The 12,694-nt window shown below is 45.5% G+C and overlaps 1 protein-coding gene across 5 annotated transcripts in view; it reads right to left on the bottom strand.

Annotated features, from left to right (window-relative positions):
• Nucleotides 1-12,694, bottom strand: part of arhgap12b (Rho GTPase activating protein 12b) — an 88,211-nt gene that overhangs the window by 5,456 nt on the left and 70,061 nt on the right. Inside the window, exons 3-12 of one of the 5 annotated variants that reach the window (XM_084033801.1) lie at nucleotides 8,063-8,335; nucleotides 4,322-4,462; nucleotides 3,989-4,069; nucleotides 3,424-3,546; nucleotides 2,339-2,413; nucleotides 1,892-1,953; nucleotides 1,727-1,808; nucleotides 1,416-1,538; nucleotides 397-501; nucleotides 215-313 (exon numbers count right to left, since the gene is read on the bottom strand). In XM_084033801.1, the coding sequence (XP_083889927.1) occupies nucleotides 215-313; nucleotides 397-501; nucleotides 1,416-1,538; nucleotides 1,727-1,808; nucleotides 1,892-1,953; nucleotides 2,339-2,413; nucleotides 3,424-3,546; nucleotides 3,989-4,069; nucleotides 4,322-4,462; nucleotides 8,063-8,335 (1,164 nt within the window). The remainder of the gene's footprint in view (nucleotides 1-214; nucleotides 314-396; nucleotides 502-1,415; nucleotides 1,539-1,726; nucleotides 1,809-1,891; nucleotides 1,954-2,338; nucleotides 2,414-3,423; nucleotides 3,547-3,988; nucleotides 4,070-4,321; nucleotides 4,463-8,062; nucleotides 8,336-12,694) is intronic. The other 4 variants (XM_084033802.1, XM_084033803.1, XM_084033804.1 and 1 more) reach the window with 4 other exon arrangements.

The following is a 12,694-nucleotide window of genomic DNA, read 5'->3' as shown; positions in this document are numbered from 1 at the left end:
AATGGCTTCAGCTCCCTGATAGAATACAGTTAATAGCTGATCTTGTTTTGCTCTGGTGCTGGGAGTCTGTTTGTCTAAACTGGACCAACATCTACTACAGAGAAGTACCTCCTACAGCCCCACTTCAAAACATGCAGAACTATCCCTTTAAAGACGCTCCAACCAACAAGCCTGCAGCAGAGAGCTGGAAGGTGGAGATGATGGAAGTCCTCACATGTGTGTTGACGGTCTCGGTGAGGGCCCGGTACCAGTCGTTGATGACGCTGTCGATCTCCGACTGGATCAGCAGCTCTGTCCCCTGACGCGTCTTCAGCTGAGGGAGGAGACCCAGCATTACTTTGGGACAACAACAACATACAAAGTGAAGGTGGACAGCAGCTCCACTGAGTTCAGCACCTCAATGACGTGCTTCTTGCTGGACTTGTCCCTTGAGGCCCAGTCCACCGCCCCCCCTCGCAGATCAACGGTGAACTCAGGCTTGGACTGGTTGCTCCCAAACTTCTGGAATCAATCAAACAGTATGAGAGCTCATGTCTGACACCAAGATGGTGCAACAGGTTACCAGGTTAGAGACATCCTCACAAGCCGATATCACCATCTCAAACACTGAAAGTCATTTTGAAGCATTGACACACACACATCCTTAGTATCAGGTTACAGAAAAGGTAAACAGTTGTTATTGATAGAATTTAAAGAACAGACTTTACGTTAGCGTCTTCATAAAAATACAACTCTCGTCATTTCAATGACGTTCAAGGTAAACCAGAGTTGTCGCTGAATATTAATGGTGCACAAACATGCAGTTATGATTGCAGCAGTTACGGCTGACCTCAGACCAGCGTGCTGCTATTCTTCAGTCATCTCTCTACTATCATGTATCAGACTTCCTCTTTCACATGTTTTCTTGCTCAATCAAGAAAATAAATAGAGACATTCATACTTCACAACCTTTTGGAGAATTTTGAGGTTTCATTTTATATTTTCATTCAACTTAAATCTGTAATTATAACTGATTTGTTTGCTACTTGTTGGGGGAAATGAGAATATTGTCACCTTGTACCAGCTGGTCACCAACTCTGTCTGCTGTTTGGTGCTAAGCAGGACATAAAAAGTGAATTTATCTTTTCACTGAAATCAGCTGCCTGCTGAGACCAGACCGAAGCAAAACTAGAACGTTTTGGGAAAACTAAAACAATGAGCTGAAAGACGCTACAAGGAGATAATTCTCTGTGAGCTTATTACAACAAGCCATTTCACATCATACGTTATTATTCACGTAGAACATTGGTTAGTGCAGCGGTTTGTCATTCCGGTGGGCTAAAACAAGCTTCACACAAACACACAGAGACACAGCGTCCCCGTGGGTTACAGCAGGAGTGAATGAAGGGATGACAGACATGCAGAGAGGGACATACAGCAGCAGCCTGCACAGGCCCACAGTTCACATAGGAGACGGCAGGACGCCGCCTGACCGAGCGCTTCCAGCTGCTAAGCAGAGTGAGGAGCAGCTCGGGGATGGAGCCGCTGTGGTAGTAAGACTTCAGGGAGGAGGAGAGGAAGAAAAGCAAGAAACACAGGATGACACACTTCACAGCACAGGTGGCAATGGAGACAGGTGACTATGCAGAAATGAGGAAGGGAGGAACAATGGAGATGAATGGAATGGTAGAAAGTGTCATGAGCTTTTCAGAAACAGGAGCCTCTGGGGGCCTCATGGGATACGTACCCAGCTGGTGCTGCCCCCCTGGCCCTTTGCAAAGAGCAGGGAGGAACCCTGCAGCACGGTCCATGAGGAGGTCCAGTTCTTCCTGCAGGCCACAACAACACACATCAAGCATCAGACGACTCTTCATTTAAAGTATGCTTCATGGAGATGCGTGGGGTTTCCTACCTGACTTTCTTTCCGTTCTCTGTGATTTTGGTGACATTGAGGACTCCACACTTCTCTGAGGGCTGAAGAGACACAGACGCAGATAAGAAGCTGCTAGAAAACATGCATGAAATGACACAGACATCCAGACAAACACACTGAAGCTTGAGAAGCAAATGGGACAATGTTGGGAGGCTGGAAGTGGCTGTTTTGCTGGATCTCGTGTCCAAATATCACCAGCAGGGGGCAGCCTAACGCTGCTGCAGAGTGACTTTGCAGTAGAAAATGTGTTGGCATGGTGTTAGATGTGATGCAGTTAGAAGTGGCATGCAGCTGATGGCAGGAACTAGATGTGACGAAGGCTCGGAGAGTGTGAGGATGAGGAGGAGGGTGTGTTCCTGTTTGGATGCAGCTGAAAGTAGGATGATGGTCAGTGTGGTGCGATGCAGTGCAAGCTGGGATACTAACAGTCGAGGGGTGCTTAGGAGATGAGGGGCAGGAGTCAGAGTCTGGAGAGCTCTGCTTGGGCGCCGGAGCACACTCCTACCAACAAGAGGCACAACATGATGAGCGGCTAATAGCTACCGGCTAACTAAGAGACACATGAAGGCGGTCAGTCTGAGGTTAGTGGGGAGGAGGAAATGGATCAGGAACCTGGAGAGGAAATCACAAGATGGTGTTAGATGTTAGTCTGTGGTCACAAGAGAAGGAGGAAGGGACGTTAGGCTGCTAACAGCATGCGGTGCAGCTTCTGTTCATTCGGAGTTAGATCCACTCTAAGATGCAGTGTTCCTTCCCGGTTATCCGCTCCATGATTATCAGGCGTCTGTGATTGAGTGGCGGAGATTGTCATGGAATGCCACAGCTATTTATCAGAGGCACGCTGGCAGTGAATCAACACAGCTCATCTGTTGACTAGAAAAGGTGCGTGGGTGGGGGGGGTACCAACTTTATCACGGTAAAGAGAGAGACGGAATCTCCTCTTGTGCGAGTCGGATGTGAAGTGCCAGAGTTTGAATGAGAACTGCAATGAAACGGCCACAGAGTTAGTCTCCGTGTCCTTTCTCACGCTGTGCCGTTCATTAACATTTACTCCACTTAACATGAATAAAGAGAACTAGATCTAGAAATTAAAGGGACACTCACTCAGTTCACCACAGTCTCAATAATAACTATCTGTGGGTAAACATTAATATATTGTGCACGAACAATCAGAACACAAAACGTTTAACAGGCAAAATCTCAAACGGCACAAAGCGGCTCATTTTAAAATACAACCTGGATCTGCACAGAAACCAGCTGGAATGAATGCACTGATCTGTCACGTCTGATGAAAACATTCTCACAACACCATTTTTTAACTGGATTAATCCAGTCAGCCTGTTCCTCTGTGGAGCTGAAGGCGTCATTAGTGCTCGGGGATTCAACTCGCTGCCAATGAGACAGCTAATGCAGAGAGCAGACCAACAGCCTGCCAGAAAACCTGCAGCAACAAGAGCGCCCGTTTCCACGGTGATCAGACAGCGTAGTCTGTGAAACATTCCTCGTCTCACCTTGTCGTTGAGGTCCAGGACGTAGGTGCTGTGTCTCCACTTGGTGAGGACGATGGGCTCCTGCTGCTTGCGCTCCAGACTGCGACTCTTGGCGAGCTCACCGGCCTGAGGGGAGATGTTGTACTGCAGAGACAGAGAGGAGAGCTTTAGACATCGCAGAGCTCCTCTAGTGCAACCGTCACTATCTCCCCACTCCTTCACCTCTCCTTTCACTGTCCACAGCACCATTGGACAAAGGGACTTCTCTTACAACCCAGGCATCGTCCTCCACAGTCCACTGAACGGATCCATGTCTGCACTACTGTCCAGTCGGCCTGAGAATGGAGGCTCTATTCAGATCAGCTCTCCAGATTAGTAGGTAAGGAGCCAGTAATAGTCCCGACAGCTCAACTCAAACTTGGCTGCTGGGTGAGCTCGTTAAGACTCATCCACTTACATTACCAGGACCACTGCTAAGAATACACACCAGCACTCCCACACGAGTGTGTTTCCTGGCTGGTGTAATATGAGATTACTGTGAATGGGGTGTGATGGATGGAACATGGAGGACAAGGGAGAATCTTACCTTGGGCAGTTCCCATTCTGACCTGGACCCATCAGCGCTGTAGTAGTAGGGCCGGCCTTGTTCATCCACATGTTTTATCCACTGCCAACACAAGCAGGCGCAGCATTAGGGATGGGGCCCAAGTATGTCAGTCAGACTCGATATGGAAACAACAAAAACGGCACCAGATTTTGGTGCTTCATGGTTGAGACATTACAGAGAAAACAAGACAAACATTCACCAGCATGCAACATCACAAACAACACACACACACACGCACGCCCACACACGCACGCCCACACACGTCCATGTGCCCCTGTGTGACGGGTCTATAGGTTCATCAATAGACCGCACCTTCTCCTGTGTGTATTCAGACACGTAGAGCGTGTGTCCATGTTCATCCAGCTCCTCAGACCAGCCTCTAGGGGGCGACCCATACTGGCTGTCAGACTGACTTGAGTGGGTGCTGTGACAGTGTTCCTCCGAGGACAGCGGCTGTGGAGGACAAAGAAAGAGAGGCATAGCCCCATGAAGACATCACAACCGTCCTGACAGCTGCAGTATGTATATGTACTCGAGGGCCAGCAGCCGCTGAGCTACAATAGAATACAATAGAAAATACTTTCATGTCCCCATGGGGAAACTGGTCTCTGACTCATCAAATCTGAGCTAGCTGAGCAGTAACACCACACTGGATCAGTTACAGACCAGGATGGAGTCCGCCCTGGGGCCCTCTGGTCTCCCCCTCTCTCCCCCTTTCACTCTCACACTCTCCATGAAATAAAAGGCAAGGGCCACAAAAATTATAGTTATGAGATAAATCAGTCAGTTGGTCTATAAAATATAAATCAAAATTTTAAAATACAATTTAAAAAAATGCAAAGTTATTCAGTTTACATCATATAAAAACAACCAGAAATGTAGAAAAAAAATTGCATTTCAGAGGCTGTAAGCAATTCATATTTATGTTGATGCATTTTCTGCTGATTGACTTGTCGTTTCTGGACTGATTATGTTCCAATAACACTATATACAGTATAATTTGCCATCCTCAGTGTCCCTTAATAATAAACAATAAAGCCATCCACCACACGGGGGCAGTGTTGCATAGTTGGCAGAAATGTATAAACTGCAAGGAAACCACAACCTCCCCATATCAAAGGCTCTCTAGTTCCCTACCTGCAGGAACCACAACCCCACTGAACAGTCCTTTCAGGTCCACCACAGCCGGCCTATGTGAGACCGCAACCACCTTTGACCTTCCTCACGTACAAACTAAATACCTGAATCCTGTGTTTCATGAGATCACACCGACTGTTGTGTTTCCTGGGTGTCATATAGGAGTAGTGGTTGCAGTTGCGTGCTGAAGTGAGGAGGAAACATTCTGCTGATTCATTTTCTGAATGGTGTTCTCTCCTGTGTTTCTGACTTCAGAACAGGTGAAAAAGGGTTTTGCCAGGTAAACCTTTCCATGTTATTTTTAATTGTTTTTTCTATCTGTACGACAGGGCTTGTGGTGCATTACCACCTTGTTTTCATGTTCTTAATCAGATACATTAGATCTACAGTGGTGTGAAAAAGTATTTGCCCCCTTCCTGCTTTTTTCTTTTTTTGCATGTTTGTCACACTTAAATGTTTCAGATCACCAAACAAATTTTAATATAAGGCAAGGATAACTCAAGTAAACACAAAATGCAGTTTTTAAATGAAGGTTTGTATTATAAAGGGAGAAAAAAATCCAAACCTTCATGGCCCTGTGTGAAAAAGTATTTGCCCCTCCAGTTAAAACATAACTTAACTAAGGTTTATCACACCTGAGTTCAATTTCTCTAGCCACCCCCAGGCCTGATCACTGCCACACCAGTTCCCAATCAAGAATTCACTTAAATAGGACCTGCCTGACAAAGTGAAGCTCCTCAAAAGCAAGACATCATGGTGAAAACCAAAGAAATTCAGGAACAAATGAGAAAGAAAGCAATTGAGATCTATCAGTCTGGAAAAGGTTATAAAGCCATTTCTAAAGCTTTGAGACTCAAGAGAACCACAGTGAGAGCCATAATCCACAAATGGCGAATACATAACACCGTGATGAGCCTTCCCAGGAGTGGCCGGCCAATCAAAATGACGCCAAGAGTGCAGCGACGACACTCATCCAAGAGGTGACAAAAGACCCCAGAACAACATCAAAAGAACTGCAGGCCTCGCTTGCATCAATTAAGGTCAATGTTCATGACTCTACCATAAGAAAGACACTGGGCAAAAATGGCCTGCATGGCAGAGTTCCAAGACGGAAACCACTGCTGAGCCAAAAAAATATTAAAGCTCGTCTAATGTTTGCCAGATAACATCTTGATGATCCCCAACACTTTTGGGAGAATACTTTGTGGACTGACGAGACAAAAGTTGAACTTTATGGAAGGTGTGTGTCCCAATACATCTGGCGTAAAAGTAACGCAGCTTTTCAGAAAAAGAACATCATACCAACAGTAAAATATGGTGGTGGTCGTGTGATGGTATGGGGCTGTTTTGCTGCTTCAGGGCCTGGAAGACTTGCTGTGATAAATGGAGCCATGAATTCTGCTGTCCATCTGTTCGCGACCTCAAGCTGAAGCGAACTTGGGTTCTGCAGCAGGATACTGATCCAAAACACACCAGCAAGTCCACCTCTGAATGGCTAAAGAAGAACAAAATTAAGACTTTGGAGTGGCCTAGTCAAAGTCCTGACCTGAATCCTATTGAGATGCTGTGGCATGACCTCAAAAAGGCGGTTCATGCTCGAAAACCCTCCAATAAGGTGGAATTACAACGACTGTGCAAAGACGAGTGGGCCAAAATTCCTCCACAGCGCTTTCAAGGACTCATTGCAAGTTATCGCAAACGCTTGATGGCTGTTGCTGCTGTTAAGGGTCGCCCAACCAGTTATTAGGTTTAGGGGGCAAATACTTTTTCACATAGGGCAATGTACATATGGATTTTCTTTTCCCCTTAATAAAAGAAAACTTCATTTAAAAACTGCATTTTGTGTTTACTTGAGTTATCCTTGCCTTATATTAAAATTTGTTTGATGATCTGAAACATTTAAGTGTGACAAACATGCAAAAAAAGAAGAAAGCAGGAAGGGGGCAAATACTTTTTCACACCACTGTATGTTCCACTAATCCTAATCCTTTCTAGGATCAGATCTTCATCTCAGATCCAACGTTATGTTCTGCCTCAGCATCCGGTTTCCCTCTGAAACACGAAACACGTGTTCTAAAGTCATAAACACAGGAGACAAAACTATTTATAACAAAAACAGAAAATGATCACCAGAATGCTTTTGTCTCTTTGTCTCTCTCTCTCTCTCTGCTCGAGCCCGACCCTAGCCGGGCCTTTGATCAAGCGTTTGTGTTCGTTCAGTCGTTTGTTCGTTTTTTTTTTTAAATCATTGCTCTATTGGCCTAATCTGAGGAGAAGGCTAGGCATAAACATTACATATTAATGGCTATATGTTTAGCAGAGTAGGTCTACGTAACAAATGTGTACAAAGTTACACAAAGTAAAAAATAATAAATAAATAAAAAAAAGACGCTACACATAGTGCGCATGCATCATTCATTCAACGGTTCCGCTCTGTGCAGCTAAATCAAAGAATAAAGGAGTTACGCTAAACTGCAACATGGAATTGGAGACATAAAGGATAAATTAAAAACAGGACAATTAACGTTGAGCAAGTCATCAGGAAAGTCCGAGGTACGGGATCATTTCAAGTGAGTAGTGGGAGGAGGCGTTAACATACGTGTTGGCTTTGTCCAGTCATATCCTAATCGCGGCACTAACGTAGCCTATAAAATTATTTGTATATCTTTATGACTGATTAGCGGTGCAGCCGCACCCCCACTTCCCACGGATATGCAAATACAACAGCCTCATGCATGAAAAATAATTGTTGGGTTGAATTTTTGTCACTTAATTACAGTTAATGTGTCGGGCCGGGCTCCGACAGAACGTGCACAGGCTCGGGTCGGGTCGGGCTTGATTTTCTCGGCCCGAACTAAGCTCTACTGTAGATGACTCGAGAGGAGAAATGCTTGACCTGGCTGAAGCGTCCCTCACCTCACTCTCCCCCGTGCCCTGGCCGTCTCCTCGGATGCTGCTGGTGCTGCCGCTGGCGTCCCTGGTGCGCGGTGGCTTCCAGGTGCGCTCCCCGCTGGTGCGGTTGTAGTAGAAATGCCTGCCGCTCAGGTCTTTGTGGGTCTCCCAGTCACCCAGGATGTGGAGAGGGGAGCTGGAGGGGATGGGGGGCAGGCTGGACTGGGAGATCTTCAGCTCCTGGAGGTTGGTGTAAACCGGCGAGTCGGACCGGCCCTGACCCGTCGGTGATGTTGTCTGGTGGAGGAAAAGGGAGAGCGATAAGGTCATGAACTTGGTCCTATTTTTCCTAAAATGTCCTTTAAACATTCAATGATCTTCCAGGAATTCCACAACCATAAGGAGCCCTGAAATGCCTCCAGTCTGCCAGGATCCAAGTATTGTAGGAATGCTGGTCCCGTCCAGAAACCAGCGGCTAGAATATCTGGCCTGGAATGTAACACGCTGAAGGGTTTGTTGCAGTTAAAAGCACACACATCACATTTAGCGGTGAAAAGCCCAGACCTGCTGGATATAAGCTGACAGCAAGGAGGTGAGGCAGTGAGTTATGAGTCTCTGACGCTCCGAACGGCTGCAGGATGCAGCTGCTGATCAAATCACACGCCACATGTGGCTTACACATTATAAAACCATAGCAGGTCCTCAAAACAGATTCAGTAGAGTTACATAATCATTCATCGGCCCAGGCAGATTTAAAAGGCTACTGGCATTAGCGTGCAATCTTTACCTATATAGCATTTAGAGGTTAAAAAGTGATCTACAGGAAAAAAAAGAAAAATAGAAGAGACAGAGAAGACAATGTTTTCTACAGTAGCCCAGAATGGACAAACTCAACACTCACTATAGAGAAGGTCATCAGCCTCCTGCATGCTTGCACACGGGAGAAGTTTCAGTTGGTTGCATTCTGCAACATCTCCGCTAGGTGCCACCACATACTACACACTGCACCTTTAAGTGTAGAATACACCAAGTAAACATATACAAATCCAGACAACGCCATGGAAATCAAAAGCCACCTTTTAAACATGGCTGGCGATTTGGCTTCTCTCAGACTGTGCAGGTGTCTGTGATCACTTTTAGGTCACGGTTCATAGAAAATAATGGATTCAAATAAGCATTTTAAGTATAGAATGGTTTAACTTTGTAAGTCTGGTCTGTCAAGAGTGACATTTTAAAATCAATGCTATGAGTGAGGAGGAACACGTGGAGAGAAGCTACTACAGTGATGTGATGGGACGACGAGTCAGGGTTGATGGAGAGAAGCTGAACAGAAGCAGGTGAGCAAGGCAGGGATTCAGATGGAAAGAAATACGTCACCATACGGAGGATAGATACCCTGGAAAACACACAGCAAAACACTTTACACAGTGTACGTTATCACTATGGCAACCATTTTATCTTTGGTCATTACGATTGGATTCTAACGAGGTAATCCACCAGAAACCTTGCCAGATGACGCTGTGCCGCGTCGGAGCAGAATCTGAACCAGGGTCAGCACAAACGTGTCGACGCAGACTTCAAAGACGGTTCTCACAGCGGCCTTCCGGAGGTCACTCCACAAAAGCTACGTTACCATGGCTACAGCTCATTTCACGTTGTTCTGAAAAATATTTGGGTGTTTTTGGAGCCGAGTCTGATGCCAGCTTTGTGTCTCTGCAGCAGCAAACATTCTGTCAGAGAATAAACGTCGACCATGAAAGACTTCATATCAGAGCAGCAGCTCAGCGCTTCAGAGGATTTGAACCATTCTCAGGACACAGATGGGACTTCCTGCCGCTCTTGGAATAACAGGAATATTTTTCACAGACATTTTATTTAATATCCTGCACACATGCAGAAGCAGAGGAAAGGATTCAGCAGCGTCCTGCTGTTCTCACGTTCAGTCAAAGGCAGCGAGCGTGAGTCACAGCCTGGCTGGACTTATCACTACATCACTACCAACCTGCTGCAGCTTTAACTGGCTTTCTAGGGAAGAATGTGGTCAAAATCCACTCTATGCTGATGATCCAGTGTGGCCTGAGTGTGAGGCTGGCTCAAATCCTTCATCAATCACTTCCCATAATGCAGCTCAATGTGGTGTATCATCATGGCACCCAAAAACAACAACAACAAATCTAAAGGCCCCCACACACCGGCCAGACGTCCAACTGCCTTATCCGACCATTCTCCGCCCACTCTGTTGCCTCTCGTCTGACCCGTTCGGCAGAAAAGTTGCGTTGTACACACCGCTTCGACGTGCTTCCGACACCACAGCAGCGTGTACGTTCTGCGCTTGCGCGAGATACAATAAGCCTCCTTAATGGCGCTAGTCTCGTGCCAGTAATCCAAAACAGGAAAACAGGAAATTACGGAATGGAGTGCAGATAAAAACAATGCACACACAGTCTTGGTTCAGTATTCGTTCGACTCGAGAAGACCTTTGTGGACTAAATACTTGGCATTTCTGGAAAGATGACTGACTAGGGTGACACTCGCGTTGTGTGCTCTCGGGCTCATTATTTTACGAAGACGTCGTCTCAGTAGGGAACGAGTAATACAGAGTTTACCATCGTCACTTCCGCCCCGCCCACACACCGCCATTGGATACTCTGATTCGCTAGCACACCGCCAATCAGAGTATCCAATGGCTCAGACGTCCAACAGCCCACCTCCTCAGACTTCGTATGCTCAGTCTGATCAGACAACGTCCGCACGGCTCCGAAAGCTTCCGACGCAGCTGTACACACCAAACATATGTGTTCCCGACCTCGTCCGAGCCTCTCCAAACGCTTCAGACGTCCAACGGTTGGGCCGGTGTGTTCCTGCCTTAATGATAAAGAATTCACTAAAAACACAAAATGATAATAATAAAATAAAAATGTTCTTCACATCTCTATGCTTTCTAGTTGTGTAATATATTTTCTGTATTCATTCATTATTCTGTTTGAAATACAAATCTAAAATCTAAAAATCTAAATGACCTGGTTATTTTTTTAACAGATTGAAGCTTTCTCTTCAAAATTTAATGTGAGGATTTTTATAAAGGATCCTTTTTAAATTATGATCAAGATTTATTCTGAGCACCAACAAATATGAATCAAGATTCCGTTTCTGTATGTCTTCAAGAACATGTTGAAGTATTGTTTAGCTGTATTATTATTTAAGTCATTTATGACTACATTCATGTTAGACTAGAGACTCCTCGGCTCTGATGGATTGCTTTCCTTCGGGTGAGGTGGAATCTTGCAAATGCCGTTAAGAGCATTAAAAGGAGGTAGAGCAACCTGATTATCTGCCACATGTTCTCCTTTTAGAATATATTGACGGTATATATAATAATATACAAATCAATAATTCAATGAGCATATATAAGCTCATTTTAATAAATGTTACCAAATGTAGCATTAACAATTGAAAAAAATACACAGTTAGGGAGAAATTAAAATGGAACCCAGTCATATCACTCGAACTCGAGCACTTTACGTTTAAAAATAGATTTTAATGTCTTCTTGCTCTTTTTCAAAAGAAAAACACATGACTAACTGCTCCAGATAGAATTGCTGTCCGGAGCCGTGCCCTCTTTCTGTGTTGTGTATCAGGTAGAAAGGCAGAATGTGCACCGTATGTTGAGAGACACGGCCAACTGCTGCCTGACAGCAGGAGACAGCCGAGGCTTTCCTCCAGTCAATGTTTCATTGAACTCGACATCAAGTGTTTCTCTGGCAGCCTGCAGTCACTGACTATCTGCTACTTTCAGAAAGGCAGACTTTTGTTCAGACCTAATTAATGCTGCCTGGAATTCAATCTAACAGTTTAAACGGAACAAAGCTGGCGATGGCGTCTGATGGAAACTTCTCCAACTAGAAATAGACACTTTGTGGAGAAGGAAATTCATTTCTTCGGGACGTGAAGCCCTCTGTTGGCTGTTCTTGGTTCATGTAAGAGTGAGACACCTGACATGGTAAACATTCAAGTCCACATCATTTTATGTGGCTGCACACAAACCCCCGTCATCATCCTCCCGGCCCTCCTGTAACCTCGGAATGAAATGCAGCACGGTGACGCGTGGTGGCCATCAGCTGTGACAGGACACATGCCGACCTCTGTGGCTTCACCTCCCTCCCATGCACGCAACATCCTTTGTTTTGTCCCTTCTCCCCGCCCTTCTGGCTGCACAACCGTCCAGTGGAAGGTGCGACAGAGTGTGACAGAGGTGCAGCACAGCGCACACATCTGACACAACAGGAAACGTCCATGAAAGAGTCACAGCTACATTTACATTTAGGTCATTTAGCAGAAGCTTTAGTACGTTTAAGTACATTTGTCAAAAGAAAGAAACCACAACATATCATTGCCGATTAAGTAAGAGCTAAAAAACAAACAAGTGTTAGATCCTCGTCTGAGTAAAGTAGTAGCTGTTCAGCAAGGATACCTTAAGAACAACAGTGCTATGATCAAAGTGCTATAGGTAAGGTTTTTTTAGGGGGGGGGGGTGTTAGTGGGTCATGCTATGCAGAGTCGAGGTGAAGTCTGAACAGGTGAGTCTTGAGCCTTTTTCGGAAGATGGCAAGTGACTCTGCTGTCCGGACAATGGTCGGACAATTGATTTGTTTGATT

This window comes from Eutrigla gurnardus (genome assembly GCF_963514095.1).
Source record: "Eutrigla gurnardus genome assembly, chromosome: 18".
NCBI lineage: Eukaryota > Metazoa > Chordata > Actinopteri > Perciformes > Triglidae > Eutrigla > Eutrigla gurnardus.
Note: the sequence above shows the minus strand (reverse complement) of the source record. Positions and strands in the feature narration are given on the sequence as shown.